This window comes from Calliopsis andreniformis, chromosome 12, assembly GCF_051401765.1.
Source record: "Calliopsis andreniformis isolate RMS-2024a chromosome 12, iyCalAndr_principal, whole genome shotgun sequence".
NCBI lineage: Eukaryota > Metazoa > Arthropoda > Insecta > Hymenoptera > Andrenidae > Calliopsis > Calliopsis andreniformis.
The window spans coordinates 13253340-13275001 of record NC_135073.1 but is presented as its reverse complement, the minus strand read 5'-3'; the positions used below and the strand labels follow the sequence as shown (position 1 = coordinate 13275001).

The 21662-nt window shown below is 40.8% G+C and overlaps 1 protein-coding gene across 2 annotated transcripts in view; it reads left to right on the top strand.

The window, feature by feature from the left end:
- Positions 1–19174, top strand: part of LOC143185623 (neuroligin-1) — a 44124-nt gene extending 24950 nt beyond the window's left edge. For both annotated transcript variants that reach the window (XM_076388789.1, XM_076388788.1), the window contains 5 exons: positions 8114–8302; positions 11084–11340; positions 12150–12296; positions 13792–14216; positions 18091–19174. In XM_076388789.1, the coding sequence (XP_076244904.1) occupies positions 8114–8302; positions 11084–11340; positions 12150–12296; positions 13792–14216; positions 18091–19174 (2102 nt within the window). The remainder of the gene's footprint in view (positions 1–8113; positions 8303–11083; positions 11341–12149; positions 12297–13791; positions 14217–18090) is intronic.
- Positions 19175–21662: the final 2488 nt, after the last annotated feature.

Sequence of the window (21662 nt, the reverse complement as noted above, 5' to 3'; positions counted from 1 at the left end):
TCAGTACAGTAACTATTAACTGGTTTCAGAAGTGTCCTGATAGTTATCAGTTTCACTTGAGATTATAGTTGTATGTAACATCCAAACCACTATTTATTATATATGTTTTCAGAATCAATGATGTTTGATTTTCAAATACCTCTCAATGCGTCCTCAAATTTTTAGAGTCTTTTTATTTGTGTCAATTTTTGGATCCAATTTCTGCAGTAGAAAGTACAGTAGAAAATACAATATAAAGTAGCATATAAGTAAAAAACTATTCCAACTTTTTTCATTGCCTTCGTGTGTAGAATCTATCCTCCAAAAATGTCTCACATATTTGGAAACACTCTATAATTTTATGTATTTAAATTTCTAAATGATGTACTATCCAATCTTGATGTTCCACGAACAGTAACAAAAGTTTGCACTTCCATCACTCGAGAAAAGTATGTCAGAATGAGAGGAGGACAAGTTATGTGCTTCCCTTGTTAAAGGGGAGGATAGGGAATGCCTCTGTCGAACGTTTGAACTCGATTCTCGGGTGATCTTGTTGAATGTAGTTTAGAGGCGAGAGTTGATGCTGCGGGAGGTTCGCTAAGTTGACGCTAAGAGCTTTCGTAATGAATTTCCATTAGTTTGGAATTTTGAAGAGTGAATTGACAGGCATGCTCGAGCAATATTTTGGAGAATATAGTTAAAGTCATAGTTAACATCCCCTGATATTGCGAGCTATTGTAGATCATGATCCTCAATCCTCTTTAATAATGCTAAATTCGATGATCTAGTGTTATTATTCATTAATATTCAGTATTTGAACCAACGAAAATTATGATAAACCGTATTACCTTCTAAAATTGTTTACCTAATTGAGATGGAATTTGTGAAGATATGCGGTATCAGCTCCAATTAGTTATTGTAGTTAAAAGTTATTTTAGAAAATAACTTCTCTATTAGTTTCTAAAAAATATAACTTTGTTATATGATATATGATATGTATAGTATACATATACCCAGCTTAACATCTCCTTTTTCTGTTTTCTCAAATATCATATAACAAAGTTCTAAGTGTAGTGTAGACCCACCTTAAGAAACTCGATTTCGTCACCAACTACCTTATACGTATCTCATAGTAAAAGGTCTGGTACATTTAATACCTCGGCCACTTCACATGCTCCAATAACAAAATCGAGTACAGTTTCCCTAGCAATGGCAACGATTCGCCAGCACCTCCAGTTGTTTCTCCTTTTTATCCCATTTTCTCCGCTGCTTGAATCGCGCTACCGCAAAAAATGAGCGCACTTCGGTTCGAGAACCATAATTCCTCCACCCCTGTTTCTCTCTGCGGTCGACGTCGGTGGTTTTTGTTTTAAACGCGAAGTTGCTGGGATAAAAGAGTAATCAGCGCTCCGGGGTTGAATAGAACTGCTATCGGTATCGGGTTGCCAGAGGATGGAAAACAAGGGTAGGGGATTGCAGGGGATGCATCGTCACTTGTCCCTGCACCGACGAAACGTTTTGCGTCCAGAATTACGCTCAGGCTCGATTTCATCTGCGGTTTGAAATCGCGACTCTGTCTACGCTAGTCACCTGCTCACTGATTTCTATTATACGAGAGGAGTTTCCATGAAATCCAATATACATTAAGTGACCTAGGAATACATTCACGATGGATTATTCAATTTACAAATTTTCTAGGTATTTGACGCTTTTTTATGATTCTTGGTTGACATGACGGGATCACAGGTTCTAAAATTTAGAAATATTCATAGAAAATATTTCTGTTTAGAAAATTATTTAATTCAATAACTAGTGTTATGAAAGTACTGTGAAACTAGTCAGCTAAAATTTATTGAGAAAACTTAGCTTTTTGTTACGATTTTTGGAGTACCTACAATTTTCCAACTTTATCATTTGTTCTAGTCTATAGCCTGAAATCTAGTACGATTTCATGGATCATAGAATGAGAGCTAAAACCCACAAAAATGAATTCTTAGACACTCTGCAGTACTCTCAAAAATTCTTCATTCTCTAAATGACAAACCCCAAAGCTCGCTATATCTCGTAAACAAGACCAAATAGTACATACGTCTACTTGAACTGTCTCCATTATTTTTAAATACTGCCATACTTATTATAGTACACCCTGTACACTTCATTCCAGCTAATACCCAATCGCAGAGTATCGTTTGCCAAGCGAACACAGCAATCTGCTTGGAAAAACGTTTAAATCGGAGTCACGCGAGGTCTCTTACTAGCGAAGAGGATTTCCGTGCCAAAGGGGTTGGCTGGGGCTGTCCGAATTAATAGGGTCGATGAAAAGCGGCGAGGACAGAGTCAGACTCGAAAGGTCCTCGTTGTTACTTCTTCGCCAGCTGTCGAACGTAATTGACCGATCGCGGCGGGCCGATATCGGGCATTAACGCGGCGTATAGATAGGCACGCTATAAATTGAGGGTAAATCGAGCGGCAACGTTCGTCGTGTCCTCCATTCAGGTCGACTCGTTTCCGTGGTATAATACGCGGTTGTTTCGGTCGCGCATATAGCGCAGATTGGTGCACAGTATGAGCGTTCACAATCCTCGTGTGTTCCATTCGACGAGGCAGCCCTCGGGTGGTGGGATCGGAGGAATTTAAATATCGCGCTATTGTCGTGTTTTTCTGTTTTTTGATAAAGCAGCAGCCGAAGAGAATGGCAGAGAAAGGGGGCGAGCTGGAAAATTGCGTCCTTCTTCCCTTTGAAATATTTTCATCCTCTTGTTCGTTTCCCTGGTCGACGATGGGGGTTGCTAATTTTGTGAGATACTGCGGTGAGACGCTGGCTGGAGCTTTGTAGTTCCTCAGAGTTACTTACTGGTTCGCGGGTGGAGAGGTTTTCTGGTTTTTAAATGAGACGATTTAGGTGTTTGCTTGTTTCTTTTTGTTCGAGTTTTAAGACCTGTTTGGTAAAGGGGTGGAGAAGTTTTTTGGGTAGGTGCTTGTGGCGATGGTTCGAGGATGGCTTCGGAGTAGACCTATTGTTCTAAGTTGCACTGGGTGATCGATATCTTCGAGGGTCTTTATCTGGTGTATATAACGCTTAGACATCTCTTTTTCGAGAGGCACTGGTGCTACGATTCGTTAGCTGCAGTGGTAACTTTTTGTATGCGCTTGTTACGCTTTGAGCGATCAATTAGAGGATGATGAGTGTTGAGATCGCATCAGGGATGATGTAGTGGGGTTTTTTGTTATCGCAATTTTGCTGGCTACTGTTTGCACCGATTTTCTTTTTCCGAATGGATTGTCTTGTAACCGTGTTGTGTCTGTTATTTTATTTTTCTGGTGGTTAGATATAGTTTAAGGGATCCTATAACTTGAAAAAAATTGAAGAATCATTTTTGTTTATTATTAGTGCTGATAATCATCTCTTTTAATATAGTTTGATAACATTTTAACTTTTTTCTGAGATAATAGAGATAATTTCATGTAGACAATAGAGTGTAGGTTCCTGTAAGTAGTATAACCCTATATATTATCAGACACTCACTAAGTAGTATTACCTATCATGAATCGACATTTCTATTTTTTCTTAATAGTAAGGTACAAGTTTAGAATACATTCTAGAATACTAATTATCAATAAATAAAGCCACTTACGTTTCATTTTCTTCGTATATTCGTATATTCTCAGTCGATGATTCAACTTAAAATCTGCCTATATCAAAGATCGATTACATATTGTCGCCCGATCCTCTGAAATGGAAACGTGAAATCTTCCACATATCGATTTATTCTCGCGGATTTACACCCGTTCCTCTGTTCAACGCCTCGTCTGTCCGATTTTATCAGTCGTGTTTCAAAGTTCGATACCAGAGCGAACAGACGTGACAAGAAAACGAGATTTCACCGATGGAGAATCTACCCAGACGATTGTTCGAATTTTCCTTTCAGCAAGTACAAGTTTCCCGTCGAGATTTACCATTGTCTGCGATTTACGATTCAACTGTACAATCACCTTCGTCCAGTCAACTCAAATTGCCTGTAGTTCAGTCTTTCCAACAATTTCGGGTGCGACTCGCCGCGGCCAATTCGATGTACTCTGACAATAGTTTAATTCCAAACAATGCACCAACATTTACTCCGAGTGCACTAAGCTTCGGTTAGCTTAGTGTTAGGTAACTCTCCTCCGTGAGTTTGGAAGCTATTACAAAAGTAGACAACAATCTGTTTGCAAGTGCTTCGATCTTGGCGGGTCTAAAAATCTTGAGGATATTTTTTTACATATAATAAGGATTTTTTGATAAAGAGTGAATATGAGATAAAAATTTAAGATTCAGTGCTCAAAAAATTCATTTGTGTCTTCTGATTTCAAGAATTTCTATTTCAGGGCATGGAATTTCGTTGTACTGTAATTTTGGTGTCTAGAATCACCTCTTGAATAAAAATAATACACTTGAAAAATATTATACTTGAACAGAATAATATATTACTTAAAAAATTGTAGCCTAGAAAAATGTCCTCAGTGCCTCACCTTGAAATTACTCGAATCTCGAAGAATCTTTCCACGACGACATTCTATACCCTCGAAGCTAAAAAACAAAATTTGTTCAACTTTTGTAAAATCGACAAGGTGGTATTCCTTAAACGCGCAGGAGGAATCAGCCAGCACAATAAAGAGTAGAGTAAAACACACGTACGTAGTTCGAAATGCAGCGTGCGTTGTAACAAAAACAGGATCGTAAAACGGCTCAGAAAAGGAGCAGGAAGAAATCGAATCGAGCAACTGTGTCGGTGTATATGTATACTGGATAACGCCGACGGCGCATTGTTTCGCTTCGGCGGCAAACGAAACGCACGAGACGGCTTCCATTTTAACAAAGGCCAGCGACGAAACAAGCCTGCGGCCGAGAACTCTGTTACTCTCGACGGCAGTGCGCGCAGAATTGCTCAGGAACGATATCTCGATCCGTCCCCAACTTCCTGCCAGCCACGTCGATTTTTTCTGCAACGCTTTCACGCCTCCTCTTACAGCCGCGATAACCGAAACAATGGAATAATATACGGGACGCTCGTGTTATCAGGACATGGAGGCATTTCTTGCAATGGACGAGGGTACGGAGAATAAATGAAACAGGGATGGGGATTGGTGGCATTCTTAGGAAGGAATACGTTCTTTGGTCAGTTGGAGAAAGGGGAGCGGAGTAAAAAGGGACCTCGATTAATTGTTTTCAGACCACTTCTTTTATTTAAGCTTTTAAAACCTCAAAGAGGTTTATTCTAGCTATGCCATAGAATTACAATAATATATATACAAATTAAACTATAACGATTGTCATTGAAAAAAAGGGAGCTAATGAGGCTTGAGAAGTTCATAAATATTTTATTACCTGTCTGACTTCATTCAAGAAATTGATTGATAGTCGAAGCACTTTTCAATATAGTAATATATAGTTTAGGAAATTTACATAAATGAAAGAAATTCTCCATCAAACGAAGTTAAATATCTGGTGAATTCAGATGACGCGAGAATTTGCATCTTCGTCGGAAAGTTTCGGTATCAGCAATCAGTTCTGGAATTCGACCACGAAGTACGTGGAGCAATATCCCCGTGCAACTTGTGCCCAAAAGTTCCTGATTGCTCTTCGTGAATAACCTTGACTGAGGAACTTCGACGTGTCGTGGCTTGGCTAAATATAATGAAAGGAGCTATAATCCTTGAGTAATTACGAATGCATCGTGATGTAACATTATTGGGCTGAATACTAGAAATTTAAGCATTATTCTAGAAGTAATCACACTTTATGCTCTGCTATCCTCGCATTTGCAAGAATAGTTCAAGTATTTCTCGCATTTGCATGAGAAGTTAATACGCAGGGGATGAAAGAGTTACTGCATCCTAATTTAAAACGAGTTTGTCTTACGTTCTTGAAACGTTACTCACATATCTTTGTGGATTACTCATATGTAGATTTTGCAGTTGGGTAATTACGAAATTTAAAAATTCTTGAGACGTGAATAATTTAATACGCAATTTAGTTACAAATGTTTTGTACAGTAGTTTATTAAATACGAAGTAAATGCAGCATGTAACTTTTTTATCCTTCACTCTCATTGCTGCAAAGTAAAATCTGTTATAGTTAGATACATTGAAGTATGTGTAATTTAATACTTGCCCAAGAGTTAAGCGAGTCTAGGTTAATAAAGGGGGAAGTGAAAAGCTTTAGAATTCGTTTTCATCAAAGTAAAAAGGCAATTGTGTTACGGTAAATTCATTTGACCAGATGCAGTCTATTTGCTCAGCAAAGGTTTCCTCATAGCGACTCCGAAGAGCAGGAAGTACGACTAAGGAGCGTGCCAGAGCTGAGCCTTTAAATCCCTTAGGTGCTGAGAATACAGTGTACAGTTTGTCGTAAAGTGTCCATTGACTCTGTGTTATACTTTGTTATTGACACGAAACTTTTCTGTTTTCTCAGATTCTTCCCACTCGGGAAATCCTTTTATTCGATTAAAATAAATATGTAGAGAAACCATTAGTTAAAGTAATTTTTAACAGTACTTGAAGGAAAGTGTTCTTCCTCTAAAGTTTCTCGATTTTTTAAATGTTTGAGTAATTTTTACTACCTGAAGTAGTATAATACCGTGATGGTCAGACACATGGTATGCAGTGTTTTATTTTTTAACTATAACAGAAATCAATCACTTAAGAATGCAAGTCTTTTTTACTTAAAAATCACATATTTTGCTTTTAGATTTCTGTGTTATAATTTAAATTGACAGATTTAAAAAAGAGTATCGAAATTAATTTACGTTGTATAAGGATGTGGTGAGTCGATTCTAAAGTTTGGTTGCAGTGTAAATATTGATACACAATACAATCAAATAAAGTATTAATTATTAATTTACTGTTTTATTATACTAACAAATTTAATTGACAAATATTGTGCAGTTCCTACGAGACAAATATTTACTTTGTTAATTGCATTTTAGTTTAATGCAGAACAATAATAGAAAATGAAATTCTAATTATTATTCTGAAACGTAGTTGTCGTTCCAATTTTTACTTTGATTGACACAAACACAGCAAGCAACAATTTCAAACTTTATTTTCATTCAAATTCGCTATTCAGGACATATTGGAGACAACGTTCTCTTATTTCTCGTTAATCAGACTTCCATAATGTATGGAATGCAAACAGTATACCACCGTCGCGAAACGATGGAATTGCGGAGTGTTCTTTAACTGTCGCATCGTACAATCCCAAGTGGAATCACGCGAACGAAGGACCGCCTGGATTTATTCGTGGCCACTCGTAAAAGTTTCTCACGGCAAGAAAAAGTGTAAAGGATCGCTTTATGCTCGCAATAAGAAAGTTGGTGTTCACGGAGCTCAGGATTAACCGTCTCTTCGAAGTGACGCGACTCGAATTAAAATGCCAGTCGTCTAGCATCTGTGAAATTTTATGCGGAATCACCGAGCAACGTCTGACTCCTTGCAAACTATAAAAATTGAGTGGATTCATGCAGTAGGTACTTTTTTTCCAAAATAATACATCCTTTCTTTCTGACTCTCTGGAATTTGGCTATGAAATTTTAAAATATCTTCCTGAGTCTTCTTTCCTTCTTAATATTCAGTGTCTAAACGAACAAAGTAGAACGTCAGATCAGGTGATAAATATTCCTGCCAGAATATCTGTGAGAGTCATAGAAGAAGGTTCACTCGCTTGGAGAATACATAAAATTGTTGACTGAAAAATTAACTTAGATAAATTGTCAAAAGTGAATTATTCTTGAATTTCTTCTACAGAACAATTAAACTGCACATTATTTTTCTTAAGTTCTTTCACTGCCACCTCAACACAGAATTTCAAAGAATGTAAGCACCGAATCCATAGACATGTTTCGTTCAGAGGAAAACGTTTCCTTGTGAGAGCTATACCAGATAGCGACATTAGGCGAAGATTTAGAGCTCCACAGAGTGTCTATTTTTAATTCGGTGGAAGGAGGGAAGAGCTTTTTGATAGGTTGAACGAGATTGTCTCCGTGTTTTTATGAGCCAACGTTAGGCGGAACAACTCTTTAATTCTCCTACGAGCGAATGGCAACCATTTGTCTGGGAGCAGGAGGGACACGTATTAATTCGTACAAATTGCTTGCAGGCTTTCTTAAAACCGGCTCAAAAGGAAGCGCGCAAGGAAATTATGGCCTGATGGATCTAGTGGCAGGCCTTCACTGGTTGCACGAGAATCTCGGCGCTTTTGGCGGCGACCCCGATCGACTGACGCTTTTTGGCCACGGGACTGGAGCTGCGCTTGCCAATTTTTTAGCCGTCTCGCCAATGACAGAAGGTGAGAAGGATTATGTTCTATTGTGTGGAAGTTGTGTGAGTGGACGAGTTAGATTCGAGGAATCCCTCTGTAAATAACTGAATCGTACAATTAGGCGAAATTGGAATCATAATAGCTGTATAATTAATGTTTCTATTCATATAAAATAATTTTCGTATAGCAATTAGTTCCTATATTGTAGTAGGAAGCTTGGTAAGCCGTGGAAGTTGCAGTTTAAGTTTAAGTACCTCGGTGATAGTTCATGATTCTGTGTTCCTAATTAAATGATTAAATCGTAAACTGAAATTTTTGAAAACACGTCATATAGTCTTGCGCTATAACCACAGATACACGAATCACAAAATTTTGCAGAAGGTATCCTTCCAAAGAAACTATTTCACAAAACCAGGTACCAGAATCGAGAAAATGGCTTTCGACGAAGGAACAGCCAATTTCGGAGCACAGCGTGCAAGGAACTCTCGCCACGTAAAATCCGAAACGTCGAAATCAGAGGTGACACTCGGGTTACCCGCTCATCCCGCAGAAACACGATCCCCAATATCCCAATTCCTCTGTCGACAGTTCCCCGAGCGGTTTCACGACTATCATCGCCCACCGTCAAAGGTGTCAGGCCACATGCGTGGGCGCAGTCGAGGGGGATATTCCTCAAGGATGACGGTGTCATCACCGTCTCCGTTGTCGACGGCCACTAGAGACTTTAACAAGCTTCCTCGAGTGTAGCCTTCTCTAACCCCCGCGACGTAGAATAAGGGTGACAGAGGGATCGGGGGATGAATGCAGCTAGGGGAGGGCAGGGACGGGGCTCGTAGCCGCGCGTTTCTGGATTGCGCCTCCATTCCGCTAACGAACCCACCTCGCGCCGTCCTTAATGCCCTTCCACAATGCGTTTTAGCCTCTCATACTTCTGCTCGGGCTCGCCCCTAATGCTGGCCCTCTCCACAGCGAGTGTACTCGTTGCAAGGTGACGAGTCGAAAATTCTCGCGCCACTAGCGAAAACCAACGCACGTCTCGGCTTTCTGCGTCAACTATGTCGCGATTGTTATTTTAGTCTCGCGACAGGCATCAGTGGTGTTTGGGATGCAGGCGAGGGTGGGCAGGGATGAAGGATGGTGGATGAAGAATCGAGGATGAAGTTGTTGGGGATGGAAGGTTGTATGTATGTATGGGGTGTGAATGAGCGCAGGGTGGTACTAGCGGAGAGGGGTTGATTCTGCATGTAGAAATGAGTGGAAGTAAAAAATAATATTTTTTCATGAGAAGCTTTGTCTTGGAGAATGTAGTTATAATCAGGGTTGCCACGTGAAGAAATAACAGGTGTTTTATTGTTACAGATGTAGGCCTTAGATTCTAAAATAATGTTAGCTATTCGACACAGTAGAACATCCCTTATTTCTTTCTCTACCTTCCAATATCCTACACGTATGTCTTGGTTATAATTAAAAAATTGTATAAATCTAAAAACTACTACAAAGAAGTACAGTTTACCATACTTTAACTATATACTATATCTTTAGAATCTATGGCGTATTAAGTCTCTTCATTTAGTAATTCCAAATATTCGACAAGTATTCCATTTCCGTAAAATGAACGTTCTAATTCCTCTCTAGAGCTCTTCATCACCTTCACATATTCATGACCTGAATCTGAATTAATCACAGTTTAAGAGTTAATCTCAAGTTCCCTCATCAATCTGACAATGACACCAGTGACATTGACACAAGTTCTCATAGTCTCATTTAATCGTTCCTCGAGAATGCAGAGGAAGTGGTAAGTCTAATCTTCTTTTTGCAATCGAGATGAAAAGGTCATCACGTTCTCTTCAAAATTGCATTTTCACGCTGTCGTCTTTTATTCTGTCAAGTACACAGTCAAGAGAATTTTACAGTTGTACTTTGGAACTAACAGTCGCATTCCAAACTTCGACTATTTATGCTTGCCTTCGCCGACTTTGCACTTTTGTAGTTTACGAAGCGCAAACTTCTCAACACCCTTGATAGTTTTCTAAAGAGCTATCGTAGATGAATTCGTAATAAACATGATCGACAAACGAAACTTTCAATATTTGGCTAGCACATAGCAAACAAAAATTCCCCCAAAATCGTCCGCCTTGGAGCAAGGTTATTCAAGAGAAGACATAAAACGATGCAATTTTATTTCAGTTACAAAACTGTGTGTACTAGTATCTGCAGCTCTCACAATCATCCTCAAATAAAATAACTACAGTATACCATTTGAACGCGTAACTTCGTACGTAGGTACGCAAGACTAAGTCCCTAATGATGGTAAATGCGAGGCGAAAGTTGCGTTCTTCGCAGAGTTCTTCAAGACTTTTAAGAGATTTGAGAAAGTACAGTTCAGCCGGAATGTTCAGAGACTTTATAGCGAGTTTTTAGAGTTTCAGAGAGTTGAGAGAGTTTTCAGGAAACCTTGAATGAATCTGAAGATGGAGGGTCTCAGTGAAATAAAGGAATGCATAACTACAAGTATCACGTTTATTATCTCGCGAGAATTTCCAGCAGAAACTACGTACTCTCCTGATACTCCAACTGCAGATCATTCGTACAGATACCAGCAGTGTAGACTTAAAATATTTCCTTAAGATGCTTATAACAAACAAATCTCAGCTTTCAGGAAATATTAATAGCATTATGAACTATTCAGAATAATGAGTGTATCATTGATAGGGTACTCAACGTTTTAGTGAAATTTTATACTCAACTATAATTCACCTTTTTAAAATTTTATTTAGTGTTTTATATATTCGTTTTCTTTTGTTACAGAGCTAGTCGAGCGGGTCGTTTTAATGGGTGGTTCAGGCCTGTCAACCTGGGCGGTCCAGCGAGATCCACTGATGGTGAAGCGTTGCGTCGCCGAGCAGACTGGATGTCCTGGTGATGTTGAGGCCGACGATATAGCACCGTGCCTTCGTTTGAGGAGCCTGGAAGAACTTCTCGCGGTGCAGCTCGATCCTCCGAGATTCACTTCTGGCTTTGCTCCTTTCATGGATGGGGCGGTTATGCCTCCACCGACCAATCAGGTATCAGACTCTCTACAGACTTCTCCCTTATTTTTTTTTTCATTTTTGAAAGTGTCTTTACAATACTGAGCTAGATATGTAAAATGTAAAATGAGTTAGAATTGTTTCTATTAAATATAATTCTTTCTTTAGACAAGGAAAAATTGTGTTAAAATAGTACAAAGAAACAATTACCTATCACATAGATTTTGACTTCTGAATATTTTAACTACAATTTTTCTTTCAATTTTATTTTCCGATTTTAAATACGATACGAAGAGGTGAATTAAATAGAAGTCACATTTTTGATACTCGAAAGCACCTACCTCTGCTCGCAAGTAGAAGTGTCTCGTCTCTGGTACGCCACAAACGAACAGGCAAACGCCAAGATCGTCAGACGTTTCCATTCCACGTAGGAAGTGGATGGGTGAGCGATGAATTGGTTAATTGAACCGACAGCAATGTGACAGGCTTTGAGCCGAGGAATGGTCCTCGACGACTGTCTCCTAGAAGCTGCAGTCAGTCTTCGACCTGTCCCATAGTTGTTAATCGCGTCTCCTTCCGTCGAAAGGGCGCGTCTTTTTTTTTGAAGGACGATCGAGAGTATTGGAGGGCTCGCAGAGTTGCTCGTCGGCGAACTTTTAATTAAAAGCCATAAAGTGCACGGTGTAATTGCAATTACTGCGAGTCTCGCAATCGGAGCTCGGCTCTAAATCGATAGTTGCCGCAACTTCTTCCTGCATCGACTTAATTGCAGGGGAACAGGCGGAAGTCGATCTATTACAGTTTCACGCTCAATTCCAACGCGGTTTTTCTTCTGTTTCGTATAGAATTTCCAGCCCACCGCGTCCTCCTCGGGACTGATGCCTCTTGTGCCAGGACCAGGCACGGAGTTTGCGAGTTTTGGCGACCGAGACCTGCTGCTTGGCTTGACGTCCGAGGAAGCTTGGGTGAATCTCACCGACGATGATATACAGGTCTGTCGATATTCGTTTCTGCTCAAAAGTATTAAGATACTGGAATACGAGTATCTGGAAAATATTAGGAAAGTATTAAGAAAGTACATTAAATACTAAGTATTTTCTGTTGTATTGCACTAGAGTTTTATATTCGAAAAGTAGATATACTTATAATATTTGTCCGACTAATAGATATTTGGAATCAGAAAAAGAAAATTTCATTAACATCCTGTACAGTTAATAAAATATAAATTATCATTTGTATTTTTTGAATGATGAATTGTTGAATGAATTGTATTTTTTAAACTGGACGTATTTCACATACTATAAATTTTGTTGCTTCGAATGTTAATCGGTAATTAAAGAGAAATTAATGAGAGTAAGTAAATGAAATTCCACTGTGTCGAGGAATTTAACAGTATAAAAACAGTTCGTACAGGTTGCCACACTGACAATTGACCAGAGCTCAATAAATTAGTAATTACTAGGCGCAGTGCTGCAAAACGTGCCCACTGATCGCGCCGGACATTATCGACAATTCGATGGTCACGGTAGACGGACACCTTGTAAAGCGCATTTCCGCAGCTCCTTGACAATTTGATAACAATCGGACATCTCGTGGCACAGTTTCAATTGTTCATTTACATACATTACGTAGTTATGATTCAGATACAGGCTCGATCCTGCTTTAGACCTCGATTCCCACTAATTAGTGACCATTAAGAGGTCTCTGTCTGTAGTAGCTGAACAGCTGCTATTGCATTAGTAAGTTCCTTGCAATTAGGAACGAATTATGGAGGGACTTCTAATCATTAGAGTGATTGAGAAGCTTGTGGGTGGTGTAGGGTAAATATTGAGAGATTGATTCTTAGAAAGGTAAATAATTTCAAATTTTCAAAATTTCGAGTATTTAAAATTCAAACTTGACAACTTCAAATTTTCAAACATTAGAAGCTTTATTGTTAGATTCTTAAATTTGCCAAATTTGAGAGAGTTCTAAAGCTAGAGAAATTCAAGATTTGTATTTCAAATATTTGAAAATTTGAAGAACCAGAAAGAAAATTTGTGTTTTAAATACTCAAAAATCTAAAACTTTAAAGCTCCAAATTTATTTACCACTCGTCTTGAAGAAATAGTATTAGAATCTCCGAGTAACCCCACAGTAACCCTTGGAAGGCGAATGGTTTTCAGCGGACGCAGGAGACGAATACAGGTTCATCTTGACTCATAATAGAGTTTCTATTGCAACCTATTTTTGAGGAAGTATTATATATAAAAACGTACATTGAACTTCACATATTTAATTCTTGTTTATTTTTCTGTACGTTTAATACATGAAATAAGTGTATTCTTTGCATAATTCTAAACAGATGTATTACACTTTTAACATCTTGTACTATATTCAAGTTCAAAGCGACCCTGCATTCGTCGTACGAGGGTTAAAAAGCACCAAGGCTTAAATCCTTCCACGTTCAAAGTCCTAACATTGGAATCTCATCGGATGTGATTCCAGAACGGCTTGAACGAGACCAGGAGGGACCGTATCCTGCGCACCTACGTTCGAAACACCTATCGCTACCACCTGCACGAGATCTACTCGACCCTTCGTAACGAGTACACTGACTGGGAGAGGGGTGAGCAGAGTCCCTTGGCAATCTGCGAGGGCCTGCTGTCCCTGCTGGGCGACGGCCAGGTCGCTGCGCCTCTGCTCAGACTAGCTCTGCTGCACTCGGCCTCTGGAGGCCGCGGCTACTTCCTGCACTTCCAGCTCGGCGATCGACCGAGCCAGAGGGGCGAGGAGGTGCCCTACCTCCTGGGGATACCACTCCTCCGCGGCGAGGCTGTGTCTCCTTTGTTCGCCCACGCCAACTACACCTCGGCCGATGAGGACCTGTCCAAACTGCTGGTCCACTACTTGGCGAACTTCGTCAGACGCGGGTGAGTCTCCTCGACCAGTTCACCGCCAGTCCCACGCGGGTTTTGCTATCCTTGGATTTAACCACTGCAGAGTCACGTTTTTCGCTGCTCTGGGAAACTGGAAGTTGAAACTGGAGCTTCTGTTCGGAGATTAGATTTCCTGGGGAATAGAGTTCTGGGGGGTGTTCTGTGTGAGAGGTTTTCTTTGCTTGGAATATTGGGAGGAGGTTTGATGTTGCCTTCTGTTTTGTGGGGGAGGATTAGGGACTTTCAGATAGCGTCTTTTTGGCTATTTTGGTTTCTTTGGCTATGGCTTCCTGGGTGTTCTGAGGAGAGTTCAGGAATCTGTAACCCCAAAAATGGGAGAAGTGTATTTTTTCGTCGATTTTGATTATCATGGCTGGGTTGTGTAATTAAGAGTGCAAATGATTTCGGGTTGATGAGTTGGTGGGTTTAGGTGCACATCAAATAGTGATTGAAAGTACGAACTCAGTTATTGTTTCTCGTTTTATTTGTTTTTTTTATTTTTTTTTTTATTTCGATGTTAATATTTTTAATGGTGATTACAATGGTCTTCATGTAACTGCAGTTTAAAAAACGCTGTAGTTGTTTTTGGTTACTCAAATTTGTTTGTTTCATGAGAAGTGATTGGATGAGTGGCAGTGATTTTTAGGATTTGTTCTCTTTTTCAATTTCCATTGTATCAGTTTATTGAAAGCAATGCTAACAATTGTGTTGATTGATTGAACATTGATAATCAATTTATCGTTGATCTCAGTTTGACGTGTTTAAATTATTATTCCATAAATCCATCAAATTCGTAAGCAGTTAAGTTTGATTTTTGCGACAGTGAAGCATGAATATCACGTCTAATTGAAATAACAATAGAGATGATTAGCTTCGAAGTCCAGCACACAACGCAATTTCTATGCAAATACATTTCTCCAGCACGGTTATCGTCCTTGGCAATTGGGTCTCGAATTGAATTACTTCTACTTCGTGTGAAATTATCAAGAAATTATCCAGTATTTCAGCTCTGATGTAGATTTTCTCTAGCAACGAATCCCAAGTGCTGATCTCGAATACTAATTTCTTGGAATTCCAGTAACAAACGCGAAGGCCAGGAAAGCAAAATATTTAAATTCAAATTCAATTCAGAATCCAATTCTATACTAAATTGGAAACAAATTCCTTCCTCGAATATTATATATTCATTTTATTCTTCCCCAATAGAAATACCAAGTTCTCATGAAACAATTTGCAATTATATTCTAATAAAGTCTAGGACATCATGTATTCAAATCTCGTCACAGCAAAGTAGATTCACTGATTATTCGACGATTTAAATGTTATCCTGCAAAAGTTCTTCCCAAGTAATTCGTTTCAGAATTGACGTCATAATGTTTTCGCCACGAAAGCTTTTCGAACTACACTTATTTTCCCGATGGCCCAGAGCAGGAGCAGTCAGTCAGTGGGCTGGTCATTCCCGTTAATTCTCATAGTTCGTGAAGTCGAGAAACTTAAGTGCTGTCTTCAATGGACTTTTCGTAGCAGGTGTTCCTCGACGAAAAGTAGAAAGGACAGTCGTAGAATCGAGACACCACCGCGAGGGATTCGAGTAACAAAGTCTGCTAGCAAGTAGTAGCGAAACTTGATGCTCTGAGTCTCGAATTCCCTGTTACGAAGATATGGAGTTAATTACCTTCGAGAAATTACATTCAACCTGTTTCGTGAATCGATCGTTACTCTGAGTTGCAGTATCAGAAATTGCAATAATCATTGACAGAAATTTCATAAAATTGAAAGCATTCACCAATGATTATGTACCTACTATAATGACCCATCTACTTATTCGCATACCATTGATCCAAAACTGATCGAATACGAAATTTTGCAATACCGCAGACCCATTATTCTCTCCATCCCACTCAATATGAATTTTCATTCGGAAAATCCGAACAAACTCAGTGCTCGATCCAGGGGATTACGTTTCGTTAAGAAATGGGTCGACTAGCCAAATTATGACTTGTTAGTTTAATCGAGAGAATGGGTGTTCTATCTCGGAGCATCGCGTCGCCCCAGATTTCCTCCCTTCGAGTCTGTGGAATCGATGGCTGGCTCTTCCTTCTCTGTTCTCCCTATATTTTTCGACTCTTATAACCGACGACGCGGTCAGTCGTTTTTCACGAAGGGAAAATCCTGACTGAGTCGAACAGGGAGAATAGAAAACACGCGATGCAATTGCATTCGTATCCGTACGATATCGCAGGACACCTGCTGTTTCAGGGGAATCCAGTCGTCCGGCGAACTCAATCTCGAAACGCAATTTCCGCCCAAGTCTCTCGCTCTTCCTCGCCTATACAAATCGAACAATCGAACGATATCGGCGACCGTGAAAAATAATTAAACGGGAAAAGTATCCACGGAAACGAGAGTCGTCCGAGGGGATCTTTGCGTTAAACTGCTTCGATCGTTTCGATGATTGTTTCATCTTTTCCCTGTCAGGTGACAGTGATTGTTCAGAAACTGTTGATTAAAAGGGGAATGGATTTCGCTTGAAACGTGTGAAATTGAAGTTTCGAATTTTGTCGTATTTGTCAAGGTTTATATCGCGTGTAAAATTCTGCGAGCTTGAACCGTGATTCCCAGTAGAGGCGATGCAATTTATCTGCAGGTTTCAAAGAGAATATCTCTGTGACGTAATTTTGTAACTTGATATTTTGCTTCTTCTTTGAGTGGGCAGAGATCGAGATATTTTCTAGGTATTTTAGAGAGAAGGAATTCTTATATAAGAGTCTGATACTTCGTTTCTAGATATCGTTATGCAACTTTCGTTCTTTGTCTCTAGTAATTGCTTGACCTAAGAATAGTTCGATATTGTGAGCCAAGATCAGAAGATTCCTCTTTAAAGAACTTGTTGAACCAAGCTCTTTCAGGGGTTCTACGTTTTCAATCAGATATTTTTAGTACCTTCGTTAACTGTGACTGTATACAGTCTTCTTGTAGAATCGAACTCGCATCTATAGGTAAGGGAAAGTTGCCTAAATCATAGATAGGAATTTATTCATGAATTAATATTGTGTATTGTGACTATGTAGACCATGTAGTCAACTTCTTTTCACAAATTTAACTTCTTTATTTTCATGACTTAAACTTAAAGGTATATTTCGATTAAAACAGAAAAGGTTGATGTTACACATATGTCTCTTTGTTTTCTAAAAAGTTATACAAGGTATCTACACTGAAGCAGGCCACCTAAATATCTCCTCTGCTTTTAATAGCACAAAAATCCTCTATATCATAATCTGAGTGGTTTCGAAGGAGAAATACCATGGAAGAACAATCTTTTATAGCATCATTGTTTCTTAGTTTCTTACAATTTCATGTTAATACAAACAGTAGGCATTTAGGTGGTCTCCTTCAGCTTGTACACCCTGTATAACTTTGTCATAAACCAAAGCAGATCGGGCACTATGTTATAGAACATTTTATGATCCAATCAGGGTATCCTACCACCCCTTAAAATATAGAAACATATACATCTCACTCTCTGTATAATATATAGTCCAGACCCACTTTAATAATTCCAATTACAATCGAGATTCTATTCTCCAAAATTGGTACACCATTCTTCAAAAGCCCCTCAAAATCCAGGCAACTTCCCCCTCAATTAGCTCCCCACGCGTCCCCCAACAGACATCGACTCCCCTCGCTAAAAATTCCGCGCCGCTCGTACGAATGAAAATACCGAATATGCTCCGAAGATATACGGGCTTGCCTTGATTTATATCATCGGCGTATCGGAGCCGATCAGATCGAAACACAATTTCCACCCCCGCAACGACTTCGTACCCAGACGCGTACAGCAAACACGACCATGCATGGGCTGTTCCAGAGATCCGAATGGCGTCAGCCCGCTGTCATCGGGATCCGACGGGCTTCCGACCAGCCCGCCGTTCTGGGACTCGTACGATTCGATAAACCAGCTGTACCTGGAGGCTGGCCGCAGCCCAGAGATGCGGTCGCATTACAGGGGCCACAAGATGTCCCTGTGGCTGAATCTGTTGCCCCAGCTGCATCGGCCTGGCTACGAGATCAGCATGCGTCACCACCACCTGGCCGAGAGTCCCAGCCTCTACGAGGGCGCAGTGAGGACCCAGACTATGGCGGTCCCGCTGCCAGCGCCACCGCTGCCAATGCCCTCGCCCACTGAGCCATCCTCGGTGTCCAGCGTGATATCGACCACCGAGTGCACACCGAACGCGACGGTCGCGACGACGGTGGCGACCACCTCGAAGTCACAGCACCACCCCAACCTGGGTCCAGGGCCTAACAATCTGCTGAGGAAGCTGGCGTCGAGCCACTACCAGAGTTACACTACAGCCCTGACAGTCACCATAGCTGTCGGCGTGTTCCTGCTGCTGTTGAACATCCTCATATTCGCGGGTATATACCATCAGAGGGATAGGAACGCCTCGAATGCCGCTGGAGGGTTGTCCTCTGCGTTTGGGGATAAGAAGAAGGAGGAGCTTCTAGAGGCTGGTTGCTCTGGGATCGAGATGTCTGGTAAACAGAGGCTCTCCTCGTTGAACCTGATGGACTCGCCATCCGCGAGTCCTCCGCCTCATAAAGGTAAACTGGCGCAGGAGCTGGAGCTCCAGCTGCAGGAGTTCCAGTGCTCGCCGCCACCAGGAGGGGGGAAGAGGATTTTGGAGCCGCCGTTGTATACTAGGAGTCCTTGTGTTCAGAGAACCCGCACCCCGTCGCCCTGCGTCGATGCGACCACTGCCAGGATGGACGACGACGACGACGGAGACAGCAGCGATGACGATAACGATGACGATAACCTGCCGGAACCACCGCCACCGCCCAAGGCTCCCGCGCCCAATGTGGGACTGACCTGTCCTGGGATACTTAGGCAACCTGGAACTCCAGGCAGCGCGAAGAAACGTGTGCAAATTCAGGAGATCTCTGTGTGAAGATGGATGGTTGTCGATCTTTCAGATCGTTTTGCTTCTGTAGTGACCTTGGGTCGCCGCTACTGCTGGCAGTGGCGAGCTGGCTTGGAAGCTCTGGAGGGTGGAGGCCACACGGTGTCAGCCAGTTGTTAGCAGTCACGTGCCATGGATTTGAGGAATTGTTGATACGTTTTTCGAAGGAGACGCGTCGTAGGCCTACGGTGCATCTGTTGAAGACTCGACGAGGATGGTTGCGGTTTTGGGAAGAGTATTATAGGAGTATTGTTGTGTATATGTGTTTTACCATGAGGATGAAGAATTCACGGTTCCTTGGATATCACTTCTGGAGAGATTTGTGGGCGAAGAGTGAACAGTCTTGGAACTTAGTGGTTGAGAAGATTAACTAGGAAGGTTGAGCGTTACCCGAGGACTCAGACAGTGAATGAGATTACAAATCGTCGGACTTAAGAGAACCTTTGAACTCTTCTATTTGTCTAAAAATGACCGAAAAAGGATCGAAATTTAATGAAATTATTCTCCACTATTTCTTACGCCCAACAAACAAAAGACTCATCAGAAAATCCTTCTCAGATATCTCCCACTTAATCGATCATTAATCTCCTGCAAACATTCACATCCACCATAATCTCCAGAAACTTCAGTTAGCGATCCTCCTTTGAGTTCTCCGGGTCAACGACATTGGCAATGCATATTGACCACATCGAGCCATCGTACATCCTTCGAGCTCCTCCTTGGAGTTTCTCTCCGAGGGACATAGGACTCTGGACAGGGGAAACTCTCTAGACGAGGAACCTGGACAATACCATCGACTAGTCTCTGTCAAAGGTTCGGATGTAGAGAGAATCGTGAGTGGAGAGTCTCTAGAGGGAGTGTATCGGGAACAGATGTCGTACTCGTCGAGCATCCGTGGGAGAAGCTGAGTCGGTGGAGGTCGTCGCGTCGCTCGACGCCGTGAAACGAGGGGATTGATATAATCTCAGGAACCCAAAAGACAACGCGCTGGAAGCCCACGCCTCCGTGGGCTTCCTTTATCCGGATTTGTCGGAGCACTAAGTGGAATTATACTCGAGGAATTGGAAGGTCTGACCTCGACTTTTTCGGGTCTCGTGAGGTAGAAGCGATCTAGGCTGGTCGAAGCACGGGGGTTGGGGGGTTGGGGGAGGACCTGATCAAGCTGAAGAGACTGGAGGAGGGAGTCTGCTAGCTAATGAATTGGTGAATCGTCGAAGTTCTCGTCAGTGTAATCGCGTGTGTCCTTAGCTCTGTGCAAGAGAGGTAGGGTGTGTGAGAGGAAGCGACGTTGAAGGATGAGTGGGTAGAGCGACGGAGGATGACGCAATGGACGAAATAAATTGTAAATTATAATGGGACGTGGAAGAGACTTCGAACCGCGAGGAGTGGCCGGGTCCATCCTGATTCTTATCCTTCTTTCCTTCTTTAAGGGTGCTTACGAGGATGATTCCCACTAGGAGATAGGTGAGTTGATCATATTCATGGCGTCACGTTTCTACTTCGTTTTCTGGCGTTTCTAACCGCGCGAGCGATCGATTAAGAGAATATAGCAAAGGTTTAATATATGTTGTTTAACTGAAATTTGTTGACTATTTATATGAGAGTTTTCCAGTTGAACGTTTTCCCTCGAACGAGGGCTCTTTGTATGTTTGATAAATATTTATTTCGACGGTTTCGAGAATGAAACGTATTTGAATATTACTTCTCGACTGTAATTTCCTCTTGGCGACAATTTGAACCCAACGAGGAGCGAAACGAAAATTGAATCGTGAAATTAGTTCCCGAATGGTAAATGAAATTTTCAGTTAATAATTTTCGAGGTTTCTCGGCGTTGCTCTGAATACGCGTCATTCTCGTTGATAAATACTACTGCTTATGAGAATTGTTCCCCATTGTTCCCGTGCTTCTTGAACAATTAGTTTCGGTGAATGCGGGAACGTTGCTTCACTGATTTTAGTCTGAAGTTTCCACGCTATTAACATTTTCGGTGAGAACAGCTGACAATATGTCGATGTGAAATTGGCAAATTGCGTTTTAGAATTAATTTTCGTAAGAATAGCGAAGGTGTTCGCGGAGCAAGTAGTAGTAGACTATTATAGTCAGACACCGAGCACAGTGGTTAGTATACTAATTATTTGTTAAAGGTTCTTTGTCTTCCTGTCAGGGTAGTATTCATCAACGATAGGATATTATAGCTTATATTTTATACTGCAATGTTTTTGTTGAAAATATTGTTGGAGAAATGAGAGTACATATTTAAATGCGATTTGTTTTAAGATCAAATTTTAATCATTTATGAAACACGAACGAATTGATTACATATTAATATAGTTACACGTAACTTTAGAACTAGTTTATAACAAGACACTTTTTTGCCACTCGAAAGGAAATTACAGAATTTTTTAAACGAGTTTCCTCTCTTGATATCACAAATAGTAGAACTTCATTTTTCGAATTCTGAATATTGTGTTAGAAT